This window comes from Neltuma alba, unplaced genomic scaffold (genome assembly GCF_004799145.2).
Source record: "Neltuma alba isolate B1F8T4 unplaced genomic scaffold, ASM479914v2 tig00012046_pilon, whole genome shotgun sequence".
Taxonomy (NCBI): domain Eukaryota; kingdom Viridiplantae; phylum Streptophyta; class Magnoliopsida; order Fabales; family Fabaceae; genus Neltuma; species Neltuma alba.
The window spans coordinates 112,974-127,165 of record NW_021636611.1 but is presented as its reverse complement, the minus strand read 5'-3'; the positions used below and the strand labels follow the sequence as shown (position 1 = coordinate 127,165).

At 34.9% G+C, this 14,192-nt stretch overlaps 2 protein-coding genes across 2 annotated transcripts; one reads left to right on the top strand and one right to left on the bottom strand.

Annotated features, from left to right (window-relative positions):
* The first annotated feature begins 4,436 nt into the window (after nucleotides 1-4,436).
* LOC114721570 (exocyst complex component EXO70A1) lies at nucleotides 4,437-7,002 on the top strand. The gene is made up of 2 exons (XM_028907409.1): nucleotides 4,437-6,587; nucleotides 6,692-7,002. The coding sequence occupies exon 1, from the start codon at nucleotides 4,710-4,712 to the stop codon at nucleotides 6,576-6,578; it is 1,869 nt and encodes a 622-aa protein (XP_028763242.1). The 5' UTR covers nucleotides 4,437-4,709; the 3' UTR covers nucleotides 6,579-6,587; nucleotides 6,692-7,002.
* Nucleotides 7,003-9,155: 2,153 nt separating this feature from the next.
* Nucleotides 9,156-12,764, bottom strand: LOC114721571 (transmembrane protein 87A). The gene is made up of 5 exons (XM_028907410.1): nucleotides 12,436-12,764; nucleotides 10,747-11,665; nucleotides 10,446-10,541; nucleotides 9,871-10,007; nucleotides 9,156-9,580 (listed from the first exon to the last, which is right to left on the bottom strand). The coding sequence occupies exons 1-5, from the start codon at nucleotides 12,642-12,644 to the stop codon at nucleotides 9,406-9,408; spliced, it is 1,536 nt and encodes a 511-aa protein (XP_028763243.1). The 5' UTR covers nucleotides 12,645-12,764; the 3' UTR covers nucleotides 9,156-9,405.
* Nucleotides 12,765-14,192: the final 1,428 nt, after the last annotated feature.

The window sequence follows — 14,192 nt, the reverse complement described above, 5'->3', positions numbered from 1 at the left end:
TGTTCAATGATTTCTTAAAGCGTTTTTCTCGGTCTTCCTTTATCTTTTTTTTTATGGGATTCTGTATTGTCTAATCTACTATCTTTACCGAGGCCTCCAATAGTCTTCTCTGCACATATCCAAACTACCTCGAGCGATGTTCAATTATTTTTTTTTCAATAGGTGCCACACTGACTCTTGCTCTGATATTTTCGTTTTCGATCTTATTTTTGCTTGTATGACCACACATTCATCTCAATATCCTCATTTTTGCTATCCCAATTTTATGCTATTGTTTTCTTTTTATTGCCCAACATTCACTATCGTACAACATACTTGATCTTATAGCAATCTGATAAAATTTTTCCTTGAACTCCTCAGGTACCTTCTTATCACAAATAACTTTGGTAGTTTTCCTCCACTTTAACCAACCAACTTGTATTCTATGAGAAACATCTCCATCAATTTCACTATCCTCATGTATAATAGATTCTAGATATTTAAACTTTGATACTTAAAGAATGATTGTTTTACCACAAAAACAAATTATGGTTGTTTTTGTGTGCGTTTGGAAGCAACAAAAAGAAATGCATTCTTATGTACCGAGACAAAATCTTCCTCACATATTTATGCTTATATTTATGTTATATGGTGTAAAATCATTTAAAACAAAACTAATCCAATTAGTCTTTTTAGTCTTTTCCCCCATCTGCAAGTCCTTAAGAAGAGGCGTTTTTTCCTCCAAAGGCCAAAAAAACAAGAAGGCTGGAAATTAAACAGTATACGTAGAATTTTTCAAAAGCAAACAATCATGAAGTTTGAAAAATTTTCCGAGGAAATCCTTAACCACAGGAAATCGGGTATGATGAGTGATTAAGTCCCCTCTCAGGGTTAATTATGGTGCTCGCAGCATTTATATATATATATATATATATATATAAATAGAGAGAGAGAGAGTATTCATGAAGACACTTTTGTCATAATTGATTTGAGAGAGAGATATTTTAGTGATGAAAATAGGTCTACGTCAAGCAGCTACATAACTTTTTTGACCTGCAACTTACATACACATCTTCCATTCAATTCAAGCAAGCTGCCAATCAGACGAGTTTTATAATCCTCAGAATTCAGAATTTTCGGCTCTGTAATTTCAAGGCATTTTCTCATACGATTAATCAACCAACATTTTATAATTTTTAAATAACCGATCGTCACATGATGATGTACTCTATGAATCACACTCTCTGTCATAAATAGAAGAGTTAATTTAAATTTATGGGCTTCCCAAGATTTTAGTCCACTAATTTGTGTAACTTATAAATTAATATATGATTTAACGTTACAAAAAGGTACTTTAGTTTGGTGAAAAAAAGGAGAGTATTTGAGTGAAATCATGTCAATTGAATTATACTACTTCTGATTCTTAATATAAGACCTGGTTTGATTTTTATTTTGATCATAAATATAAAAATCCCAATTCACTCTATCTCTAGTATTTATGTATTTTGTTTAAGGTAGTTCTTCTAATAATAATAGTTTTAATTAACATACTTGATTAGTAAGGGTATTTTAGGAAAAACAACACATATTTATTACAAATAACTAAATTAACTTATTTTCTTAATCTTTTCAAATTAGTCAATTAGCTCTTATAATTAGGACCGGATGTAGTAATTAAGTAATGTATTTAATATTTTTAGTTTATTCAAAATAGTAAAATTCATAATTAAGAGATCATGATATATACATATGCATCCACTGTATAGTTCCCAGATTCTTTTTTGTGACATGATAAGAGTATACTAACTGACATACTAATCGAGATTAAATTTTAATTCGTTCCAACAGTTCTGAGAGAATTATTCTCCTAGCACTAAAACCTGCGTTATCCACTCATCCCTCAAAGTTTCAAAATCTTTAACTTTAATTAGCATAATTGAATCGAAAAACATGTATATATATATTTTTTCAATGCACAAACACCCTTTTCACTATGACTGGGGGGGGGATCATATCTAAGGATTCGGATATTAAAAATCATATCTAAGGTATATTTTAATATGTGTGTGTGTGTGTTTTGAACATTTAGATTCTTAAATATAAATTTGGCCTAATAATATCTTTTAGGTAGCACTTTATCTTGTTGTTATGGGTAGCTACTTTTTATTGGTTAATCTTTTTTCAAAATTAATAGTTGAAAGGTAATTATACGTTCAATCATGGAAAGCAGAATTGAAATGTGGAATGTGAATAGTGGGAGGCTTTTTGAAATTGAAGGTGCTAGCTAGCCGCTTGCTTCCTGATAGCTACACTTTGCCCACCAGCGTCAAACGAATAATATGCCCATACTTCAATCAATTCATATTTCAAGTGGAACATCCCCGCAAATTAAAAAAAAAAAAAGATTCCAAATTTCAAATCATAATTAAAGAGTAAATAAATATATATCGATGAAATTTATTGCAGGATTAATAGTCATAGTTTCCATTGGACTTTTTTAATTATAGATCCCCTGAAAATGGTCATCCTGATTGCAATTTGTATTCTCACTTGACACTAGCTCGTTTATTTTTCCTTTTATCTCCCATGAAGGGAATAATTTCACTTTTATTTACTATTCTACCTATTCTAAATATAGAAATTAGATAAGAGATTTATTTTAATTTTAAATATAAAACCTTAATTTGTTTTGTCTTTCAAATTTATAATGTTTTATTTAAAATATTCATATTAATCGCACGTAATAAGAGGCTTCCAATTAAAAGATAGTTTCAATATATATGATTAAGAAGAGTAGTTTAGAAAAACTATTATATATTTGTTATAAATAATTAACTTAACTAATTTTTTTAATATCCATAAATTAACCGTCTAGTTTTTATATTAAGAACCGATAGTAATATAAATTAGGAATTTGGATCTCCACTTAAACTCCCTCCAGCTCATCAATTGAAACTCAATCGAGGGATGTTAACCATTAGTTTATTTTTCAAGAAAATAATAATTTTGTAACTCCCGTTTTAATACCATTAGATGATGAAATGATGATTAATATTTTTTAAGTTGAATTAAAAGGTCTCAGTTATTAAGGGGTCTAAATCCTACTATTAAATAGTCACTCCAGATAATATGTTAACAACCAAAAAGGGAAAAAAAAAGGGATTCCATGTATTGAAAGCAATAGCACTCTGTATTCTTCTCCTTCTTCTTTTTTATTTTTAACAACAAAGCACTCTGCTTTACATATATTTTACTTGATATTCAATTATTCAATGTCACACTTCTCAGTTCTGATGCTCTTGTTTTAGGATATAGATCCTTCAATTAACCCTAAACTGGAGAATACTCCTCCAATTCTTAATATAAGACCTATTTAATTAATTTGATTAGATTAAGAAAGTTAGGTAAGTTAGTTTATTGTAAGAAATATGACATGTTTTTTTTCTAAAACATCATAATTAACTTCTTTAATATCTTTCCTCCCTCTTCTTTTATTTTTTTTGGATAAGCCCTCTCTCTTCTACTTGTTTATGATTGAGAGAGTATCCTAGGAATAATTTAGAAATAAATTGATAAATATAAGAAGTAAATCTTATATTTACTATCAAAATTAAATTAATAATTAGGTTCTATATTAAGGATCGGATAAGTATAAAATAAACCATCAAATCATATGATCAAATGGTGGTGAAATGGGAACCTTTATTTTATCCCAAAAAAAAAAATACTGCTAGTCCTTACTGTTTGATCCAATTAAAGAAATCTAAATTCCCTTCTCGTCAAAATCTTCAACTCCCTTACAAAGCTACAAATTTATAAATAAAGTTTGAAATTCAAAGATATTTGTTTTCCTCCTCCTTTATATTTGTCTTTTAATTCAAAAGCGCACATAATTTTAATTTGAAAGAATCTTGCCTTTCCCGTTCTCTCTCTTTATTACACAGTTCATATAAGCATACAAATTTTCTTTCTCTTTCTCTTCAATTTCCACATAAGCAAACGCCAGCTCTGCGCAGTCTCTCTCAATTCGAAATTCAGACAAAAACGTGCCCTTGCTCGGTGAAATTACAAATAAGGACCATACAACAGGATTAATTACGACTAAAAATTAGTGTGAATTATTGATAATTTATGGTTGAATTTGACATTGACATTTATGAATTTCTTTCTAAGAAGACTGATGACACTTTTTTTTTTCCCCAAAAGAAAAGGATTATTGCTAATAGGTCTGTAGTCTATAATAACATGAAAACTTGCAGATTTAATACAATTACAATTTTAGGCTGTTAGTACTTGTATTTTAATTCAATTCAAAATAATCTCTCTAATTTAAAAAAGGAACGGGTGATTAAAGGAGGGGTAATTTAGAAATTTAAGGTTGGCATTTATAACTAATTTAATTACAGTCTCTATCTGTAATTTGTCTGTCCTCGGCGCCTCACTCTCTCTCCTCCTCTTCCTCTCTCTCCACTGCCCTTTGGCTTTTCCCTAGATATAACTATAAGCTCCACCACAATAGTATCTTCTTCCTTTCCCTTTTTCGCCCCCGTAACCTTCTCCAATTCCTCCAAATCCTCACACCCAGATTCTAAATCATCATCATCATCATCATCATCGGCCATCTTTAGTTTGTTTCCCCTTTACTTTAAACTGCGTATCTTCAGTCCAAAACAAAAAAAACACTGCTTGTCCTGTGTAGCATCAGGGTCATTGCTTTATTCGATCCAGCTATGATGGAGCCGCCGTCGGAGGATGCTGGGATAGCATTGGAAACGGCGGAGAAGATTATACTCCGTTGGGACTCCACGGCGTCCGAAGAGGCCCGCGAAAAAATGATCTTTGAAGGCGACCGTCAGGAGGTTGATCGCTATTTGCAGGCTGTAGATGAAATCCAACGCTCCATGTCTTCTGCTTCCATCTCCGATACTGAGCAAGATAAAGTCAACTCTGCTATTCAGATCGCCATGGCTCGTCTCGAAGACGAATTCCGTAACATTCTGATTTCTCACACCAACCCCCTCGAGACCGATTCGTTGACCGATCCAAGCTCTTCGGTTCACTCTGGGTCTTCGGTTACTGAAGGAGCTGAGCTAGGCGACGATACTAATGTTGAAGAAGAAGATGATGCTTCTTCGATTATTAAAGCTGAACAGCTTCTTCGCTACAACAGCGATGCTTCCAGCGCCGCTAATAGTAGCTATCGATCCACCAGTAGTATTCGCGAGATCGATCTGATACCTTCTGATGCCATTTACGACCTTCGAAGCATCGCTGAGAGGATGATCTCTTCTGGATATCTGCGTGAGTGCATCCAGGTTTATGGTAGTGTGAGGAAATCAGCAGTTGATGCGAACTTCCGGAGACTCGGGATTGAGAAGCTGAGCATCGGTGATATTCAGAGGTTGGAGTGGGAACAGCTTGAGTCTAAGATCCGACGGTGGATAAGGGCAGCTAAGGTTTGTATTAGGACATTGTTTGCCAGCGAGAAGAAGCTCTGTGAGCAAATCTTTGATGGCTTAGGGACTGCTATTGACGATGCCTGCTTTATGGAGACAGTTAAAGGTCCGGCAATTCAGCTTTTCAATTTCGCTGAAGCTATCAGTATAAGCAGGAGATCCCCTGAGAAATTGTTCAAGATTTTAGACCTTCATGATTGCTTGATGGATTTGATTCCTGATATTGATATCGTGTTTGATTCGAAGTCTTCAGAGTCCATTCGTATTCAAGCTGCTGAGATACTATCTCGGTTGGCTGAGGCGGTAAGGGGTATATTATCTGAGTTTGAGAATGCTGTTCTTCGGGAACCGTCCAAGGTTCCTGTTCCTGGTGGGACAATTCATCCATTGACAAGGTATGTCATGAACTATATAAGTTTGATCTCTGATTACAAGCAGACATTGAGCTCGCTTATAGTGTCTAAACCATCGACGGGGTCAAGGTACTCTGGTGATCCCTCAATCCCAGATATGGATTTTGCTGAAGTAGAGGGTAAAGTCCCATTGGCTATTCACTTGATTTGGATAATTGTCATCTTGCAATTCAACTTGGACGGCAAGTCCAAGCATTATAAGGATGCATCTTTGTCTCACTTGTTTATGATGAACAACGTTCACTACATTGTTCAGAAGATAAAAGGGTCTCCTGAATTGAGGGAGATGATTGGAGACCATTATTTGAAGAAGCTAACTGGGAAATTTCGGCAGGAAGCTACTAGCTACCAGAGAGCGACTTGGGTAAGAGTATTGCATTGCTTGAGAGATGAAGGATTACATGTGAGTGGTGGTTTTTCTTCTGGGGTCTCCAAAAGTGCTTTGAGAGAGAGGTTCAAGTCCTTCAACGCTATGTTTGAGGAGGTTCATAGAACCCAAGCTACCTGGTTGATACCGGATTCTCAACTCCGGGAAGAGCTTCGGATATCGATATCAGAGAAGCTAATCCCAGCATATAGGTCATTCCTTGGGCGATTCAGGAGCCACATAGAGAGTGGAAGGCATCCAGAAAACTACATTAAATATTCAGTTGAGGACCTGGAGACTGCTGTTTTGGATTTTTTTGAAGGGGTCCCTCCTTCCCTGCACTCGAGGAGGAGATCTCAGTGATGGATTGGCGTGAGTTTTGCAACTTAGAAACTAGGACACATTCTTTTAATTTTTTTCCCTGGAGCGTTCGGGGAACTGAATGCTGGCTAAACTGAGCACTCTCAAGCTCTCAGGTATTCCAAGATTCACCATCCATCATTCCCAGGAACAGAAGAGGCTCATAGTCTGTCCACGAATTGGTATAGCTTCATTACAAAGCCAAGTTGCTCAGCCTGAATGCTTCTGCCATGTAAGCATGTTATTGATTTATTACCACATTCTAGATTTTGTTTTATTTGTTCGTAATGTGATTTTGTTGGATGTGTGTTATTGTTCTCTGAAATATAATGTTTAAAAAAAAAAAACCAGCTTCCTTTGCAGCTTCAGATGGCTTTTGTACAATGTGACAGTTTTGGCAGTAATAAGATGCATATTGAAAATGAAATCTGAGATAAACTCATCACATCCGGCATTTTGTGTTTGATACTCTAATGAAATCATGATTCATGTATCTTGAATTGGAAAATAGTGAAAAGCTTGTGCGCACAAAAATGGAAATTACTTGTGAGATCGAAAAAAAGGAAATTGCTCAATAGTTTTGACTTTGTCGAAACAATTGCACTTGGTAGATATCTATACGCTTTTTCCTAGTTTTTAGTCTGTCTGTGTTCTGTAGGAATTGTTTGATGGTCTCTTTATCCGAAAATTTCCACGATTTCTGTGTTGCAGCAATGTTCAAACCGTAAAGGAATGGATTTGTTATGTTCTTTGCCTAACACATGCACTAAGATTCTTCGTTAATAAATTTGTTGGTAAAAAGGATTTGATCATAATTAATCATGAAGATGAATTCTTTAATGTTAGTCTATCTCCTTAACAAACTGCAACTAATGAGAGAACAGTATAGAAGAATAGTGAAAGAAATAAAAAGAATAATTAAAAAGAAGGGTAGCTTAGTGCTTATATCAAGGGTCGCAACTACGTGCACTATAGTCTTTTTGTGTTGTGTTCTTTCAAGTGACCTCGTGAAGCTCCATTGCTGCATTCTAGTCACTGTGTTGTTTGCTTTCAAATCACTTGAGAAATTGGTAGTACTTCTACGACTGTCAGGCAAATATCATCATTCTCAAACTCATCGGTAAAAGCCCATCTTCTTCCTCTTCCTCAGCTTGTTTGGAATCACGACTGTAATCATATATTAGTATGTTTTATGTAAGTCAAGATAAAACTCCTCTCATATATTATCCTCATATTCTGTAAATCACGATGAAAAAACTGTTTATAAATTATTATAAACAGACCTAAGCTGCTGGTCAAGACGTCGTTGCACTCAACGGTGAAAATTTTAAAATTAGAGTCTATACAATGAGCCTGGTGAAGTGGTCAATTAGTGTATTTATTAGCTTACTCATGTCAAACAAATAGGATCGAACTATTATGTTTTTGATTTATGACTCATCTCAGTTATATATATTTGTCACTTGATATGGAATTTAATCGTAGACTATTAACAAGGCAATATTGAGAAAATAAAGCTCGCTGCTTAAAAAGGAGCACAGATACAAATCTCGGAAGGAAAATGGAAAAGAATTGATAAACTCGAGGTAGATTCTGAAAAGCGCATTAAAATATTTGCAATGATTTGCCAATTTCTTTAGATTGAGACTACCAGACGATTACTCAACATAAGGTAATGTTATAACTAGACTTTAGGCTACGACGTTGAATTTTGAGATTGTGCTTTCGGCGACACACAGACGACGCTTGCAAAGTACATGGATGATCCATGCATCCAACCGGCGCTCTGGCTCTTATATTTCAAAATTATTCCAGAAACGTCAACTTGAGTAAAAATCTGAGATATGAAGAAGTGACTTGGGTATTTTAACTTTGGCTTTGGCCGGGAAAAATAGGTATTTAAACGGGAAAGAAGTTTACTAGTTTATCTATTTTGAGTGAAAAAAAAACTTGGCTGGAAATGGAATGGGGCAACAGCTTTAAAAAGGGACAAAAGAACCGTAAGAGGATGCATGTAAGTAGATCCAACGTCATATTTTAATTCAAAAATCTCAAGACTAAAAGCTTACGAGTTTTTTTTCATTTATGTACTCTTTATTAAATTCAATTCTATTTGATATATATATATATATATATACCTTGAAAGTGGTTCTATTTGATATAAAACTGGGCGCAAATTTTAAGGTGCAGAAAGAAATCTGTTTCCCGACTACTAGGTGGCTTCGCCTAGACGCTTGATATTCTGATGCCATTTATTGGGAAGTAAACGGCACATAAACAAATTCAATAGTACATCGCACATATTAATGCAAAAACTTGAGGTGAAATTTCTTGAATTCTTTCACTTGTATATATACTTCTTATTAAACCTGTTTCTATCTGATGCATTTGTCACATCAATTCAAATCTGCCCGCATTCCACATTTTAACATCCATTAAAATCTTTATTAAGCCAAATCAGTCTGGCATTCCGTTTTTGGTTTTTTTTTTTTTTGGGGGGGGGGGGCACTTTTTAAAGGATTCAGATCATCGCCAATGCTTTACGAGGAGACGGCTTAACTTGAACATGAAAAAAATGCATAAGGCGAAAAATGAAGTGTCCCATTGGTCGCTTGATAATATAAATAATTTGATCACAAATTCATCATGAACAAGAAAAACTATCATGTTGTTCAATCTCCTTGTGAGCAGCTGAAACTGCAACTATCAAGAAAGCAACACGGAAGACTGATGTAGGAGATAAAAGAATTAAAAACAAAAAGAGGTATACATAGCTAACTTTAAGGATGGGTACAAAGGAGGTGGTCCAGGATCATATGCATATTCTAGGTTATTCTGTCTTTTCTTCTATGTCACCATTTGAAACTCCATTGCTGTCTTGCACTGATCCAGCGTCTACCACACTTCGAACATCCTTTGAAGATGATATTGGGGATGGTTTTATGAGGGTCAAGCTGGTATCATCCTTGTCAAACACATCGCCAGCATCATCGGTATATGCATATCTGCAAGAACAGAGGCAATCGTGAGAATAAAGTGGCTGGTTAAAATAACACGCATATATGCCAGCTTGAAGGCAAAACATAGTCCAATTCTATTTAACAAATAAGATTCCAATGAAAAATGGAAGAGTTGAGAAATTTCTTGGTAGATAAAACCAATCATTGATGAAAAATTGGACATATAAGCATGAAAAATGTGGTAGCTGCTTAATATACCTGATGTTTGTTAATCCTTGGCTTGCAGTTTGCCTGAGGATTTCTTAAAGTAACTACTGGTAGAAGCAGGAATTTACCTCAAAGAAGTTTGAGATGGTGCCCAGAGAGCGCAGATGACACACAAGAGAGAGAAAGACAGAACTTGCCAAAAAGCAGGGATGATCCATGCATTCTGCCACTGCTCGTTGTATACATCATTGGATTTAAAATAAAGCTGATAATACAGAATTGGGGGGAAAAAGTGAGTTACCGAGAAATCGATTATGTACTTTAATAGAGAAAAGAAGAACCATTATATGTGTTTCAACCTTTCTTGTAAACTATAAAGCTTACTTCTTACACACACACACACACACAACCTCCGGTTCTAACTATATAAGACCTCGTGATATATATATATATATATATATATATATAGTCTCATAAATCCACCAGTACATAACTAATTAAAAAAGTAACTTAGCTATATACCCTATTAGGTAATGGATTGGAGAATAGACTAACAAATTACAGTTCATAGTTCCATCTCATGCTTCAGAGTCATTTGCATCGTAATGTAATACAATTATCTTTCACAAGCTTGCGAAAGCAAAACATACACTTCATAGTTTCCATAACACATGTATTTCTGTGGGTCTGTGGATGGGATTACCTCATAGCATATCCAGCCCACAGATACAATCACTGCTACCGCCAAGGCGTTAGTGAACTTCCTGTACATGTCTAGTTTCACCATCATCCTTCTAGCCTGTCACATTGCATAAGCAGGTTAAATCATTAGTAATATCACTATAATAAAATTCACAAGATAAGTTGATCTTGCTTGATGCTTTATAACAGATAACCAAAGAAAAAAAGGACCCGAAACTCATACTTCAATCCCAGAAATATATTATCCTTATAATTTTCTTCAAACGAACGTGAAGTGAAGATATATCCTAGTAGGTGAATACCTGAAGCTTATTTAAAGTTGCAGAAAGTGAGGTGAAAATCCATAGGATGAAGAATGCATCCAATAATGCAACAGGAAGAACCAAAAACAGTCTTGCTTTTCCAGAAAGATCACTGATTGTTCCAACATTTTCAATCAACTCAAGGACTTCAGACGCAATAAAGAAGGTGGATCCAAGCATAACCACCTTTGACGTAAGCCCACCAAGGGTAGGTCTCACAACTCCATAGCCCATTGAAACCATCAAAATGATAAGGCGTGCCACTGTGCGTTTAATGGTGCCAAAGGTCACTGCCCATATTGTTGTCCCAGTTGGCCTGACTCCGGTTTCATTGAACTCGGCATAGTCAAAGTACCATAGCGCCATCTCAAACATGCCCAGTGTTATAACTAGAGTGATGCAGTTCTGCAGTGGAAATACTTCCTTCCAAAATCTAGCATATTGAGAGAACCAATAGATCCCAAGCAAAACAAAGGCAAGGGACATGAACCCATAAAAATTCTTCAGCGGTGCCATTCTGCCAGGAAGATAACCAGCAGGGTTCTTCCATACAGTTTTCCCTTCTACAGCCACTTCTTTAAGGCTCAAATCACAATGAATAAAATACAAGTTATACATCCCAGTTTTTGTTATTTGTATAGACCTTAGTGGCAGTGATGCTTCTTCCTCATTTGTGTTAAATGAGATGCTATAAACTTGAGGCCACTCAGAGTTTATTGTTGAAGGGCGGTAAATGACCTGGCCTTCAGTGCATACACCCAGTTTAGCAAGATCACCTGTGCAACACACAGCCCTTTGACCACCATAGGCCGAACCACCAATTGTCTCCCTATCTTCAACTTCAAAGATAACAGCTTGAATTGGCAACGAGCTGAAGTTACTTGATTCCTTGGGTCGGCGGAATGTGATCCTTTCAAATCTAGTTTTCAAATGACATCAAGCTGTGTTACAAGAGCAAATATATACTGATCTTATGCAAGGGAACACAACAATGAAAAATGATGGGCCTAGAGGGTCCAATTTACCAGCAGTTTCTATCAAAACACCAAAACTCTTAAATAATCGTCAGAAGAGTAACAGAGCAAGGCCATGTAGAATGAAAAACTTAGAATTTCAAACAAAGCCATCCTAAAATTTGCATATAACCTATAAAGTTTTTGTATAATCAAATTTGGAACTGACAAGACAAACTAGCAGCATAAGTATTCCAATAAGTTTTTCCTTTCCATCACACTTCTCATGAATCTTTCCAAAAGTCCTTTCGGACATAACAAGTTTAGATTCAAACCCAACAAGAAATATTTTATGCTTTACAGATTGAAACAAATCTAGCAGCCAGTATTCACTCTTTTATTTGATGTCACTCTCCCAAGCTAATTGGCTAGAATTCCTTCTACATCGTAAAATCTTCTCATAAGCTAGAGAGACGAAAGTCAACCTGCCCAGAGTTCTCAATTACTTTTTTGGAAAGCAATCATGAAATCAGTATCACTGCCCAACAAAATTTAGTCATGTTAGCCGCTCAAAAATCACAGGACAGCCATAAAAAAGCTGATGGGAAAGCACTTTCAACATCAAGCAAAGCCCCCACTCCATCCCGCCAAAGTTAGCAACTAGCACGCACCAAAACCCCCGGCAAAACCCAGAGATCAGTGTGACTGTGAGTTGCAGAGGTGAAAAGAAACTCACTTTATGTAAGAATCGCCATTCGCAGCTACGGAAGTCTCATTATGATTACCGAGGGAAGAGTAAATCCCTTCACTCCCTCCGTGCACCACGAAGGCGTTACCTTTGCCGACGAATTTCTCTCCTCTGTAGTCGTGAACAGAGGCTTCAATGTACAGAGAAAACACCGATAGCAGCAAACATATAGATAGCGCGTAAGGGAACTGCGACATTGGAAGAAGATCAGAAGCCAGAACAAGAGAGAGAAGCCGGATCTACGGCTGGCGGTAGAACTGCTTTGTGTCTGAACTGCGATGAAAGAGAAAGAGAACAGAAAATTGCCAAATTAAATTAAAAAAAAAAGCCTGCAAAATTAGTTGAGATTTTAAATTCCTGGATCGAGCTAGAGAAGCCGCAGTGTAATTATTTATCATTTAGCGCCTGGGCTGTTAACTGTGGTGGAGAGAGCTGGTTAAAAAAAACTATGGTGGAGACTGGAGGGCTTGTGAGTGTGGGGCTCATGATTATGTGCGGGACGGTGCACCGATTTACTGTGGACTTATGCATTAAAAATGAAGCAAGTGAATGACTTTGGGAAGTCAAAGGTGAAAAACAACCGGGAACACGTGTAAATGAATGTGTCTAGAATAGTGAATTAGTGCCAAACAAATATTGTAGGTTCTCCGAGATCTCTCCTTTTCCTGCCTACATTTTTCTCAGTTTTGGTGGGTAAATGACAAGTCAAGGCTGTCGGTGCTAACCATTTTTTGGATTATTTTAAATATAAGATTCACTTTATAAAGTAAAAGCCAATTTTAATTTTAAAAAAATTTTAATTTTTTTTAATTTTTAAAATTTTAAATTAGGAATAACTAAAAAAATGTGTTGTTATTTACTTTTCAAATATTATCAATTATTATTAAAATATGATAAATAAGACTGATTTAAAATTTTAAAATTTAAAGATATTTTTTTTGGATTCTTCCTTTAATTTAAAACAGAAAGTGATATCGAATAACAACAATTATCAGTTTGTAGTAATTAATTTTGTGCAAATCGAACATGACTATTTTTATGACCGAATGGACATAAATTTGATGAACTTTGAATTATATTTTTACTTCCCTGTTGTCTATTATAAGAGTTAAACTAATTTATATAAATTAAAAAAATCAAATTAATTAGTTAATTATAACAATGTGACATATTCTGCTTAAAATACTCCTATGCTACATTAATTTGTATATTAATTCATAAATTAGGTAAATAAAAAAGTGATATATATATATATATATATATATATGAGAGACAAAACCAACTAAGATTTTATATTTAGAAATAAATACAACGTCCAACTCTTTTGTTAGGGACCATAGGGAATGATTATTAGAGCATGGTGCCACACTCCTTAAAAATTTTTGAATCGATATGCTATATAAAAATAAAACGAGTGAAAATCAATTCTTTACTATTTATCCATGTAATTGTTGAGTTTTTTTTTTTGTGTGTAAATAATTGGTTTTTAGAAATTTCAAACGATTTCGAGGAGATTCTAAATTTCCAAGCAGGTTTTATGCCAACATCTCCCATGAAATATCATTGATGACAAATGTTTGAAATAGTGATTGAAATCTTTAAAAGCAATTTTTTAATAATGTTTATCACGTATGAGGTAACTATATAAGAAGAATCTTATCTTAGCTTACGCAAATACGCCTGTGATAAACAACTCAGTCAAATGAAGTGAATAACTATTCATTGAAGTGAAACCACGAATCTCA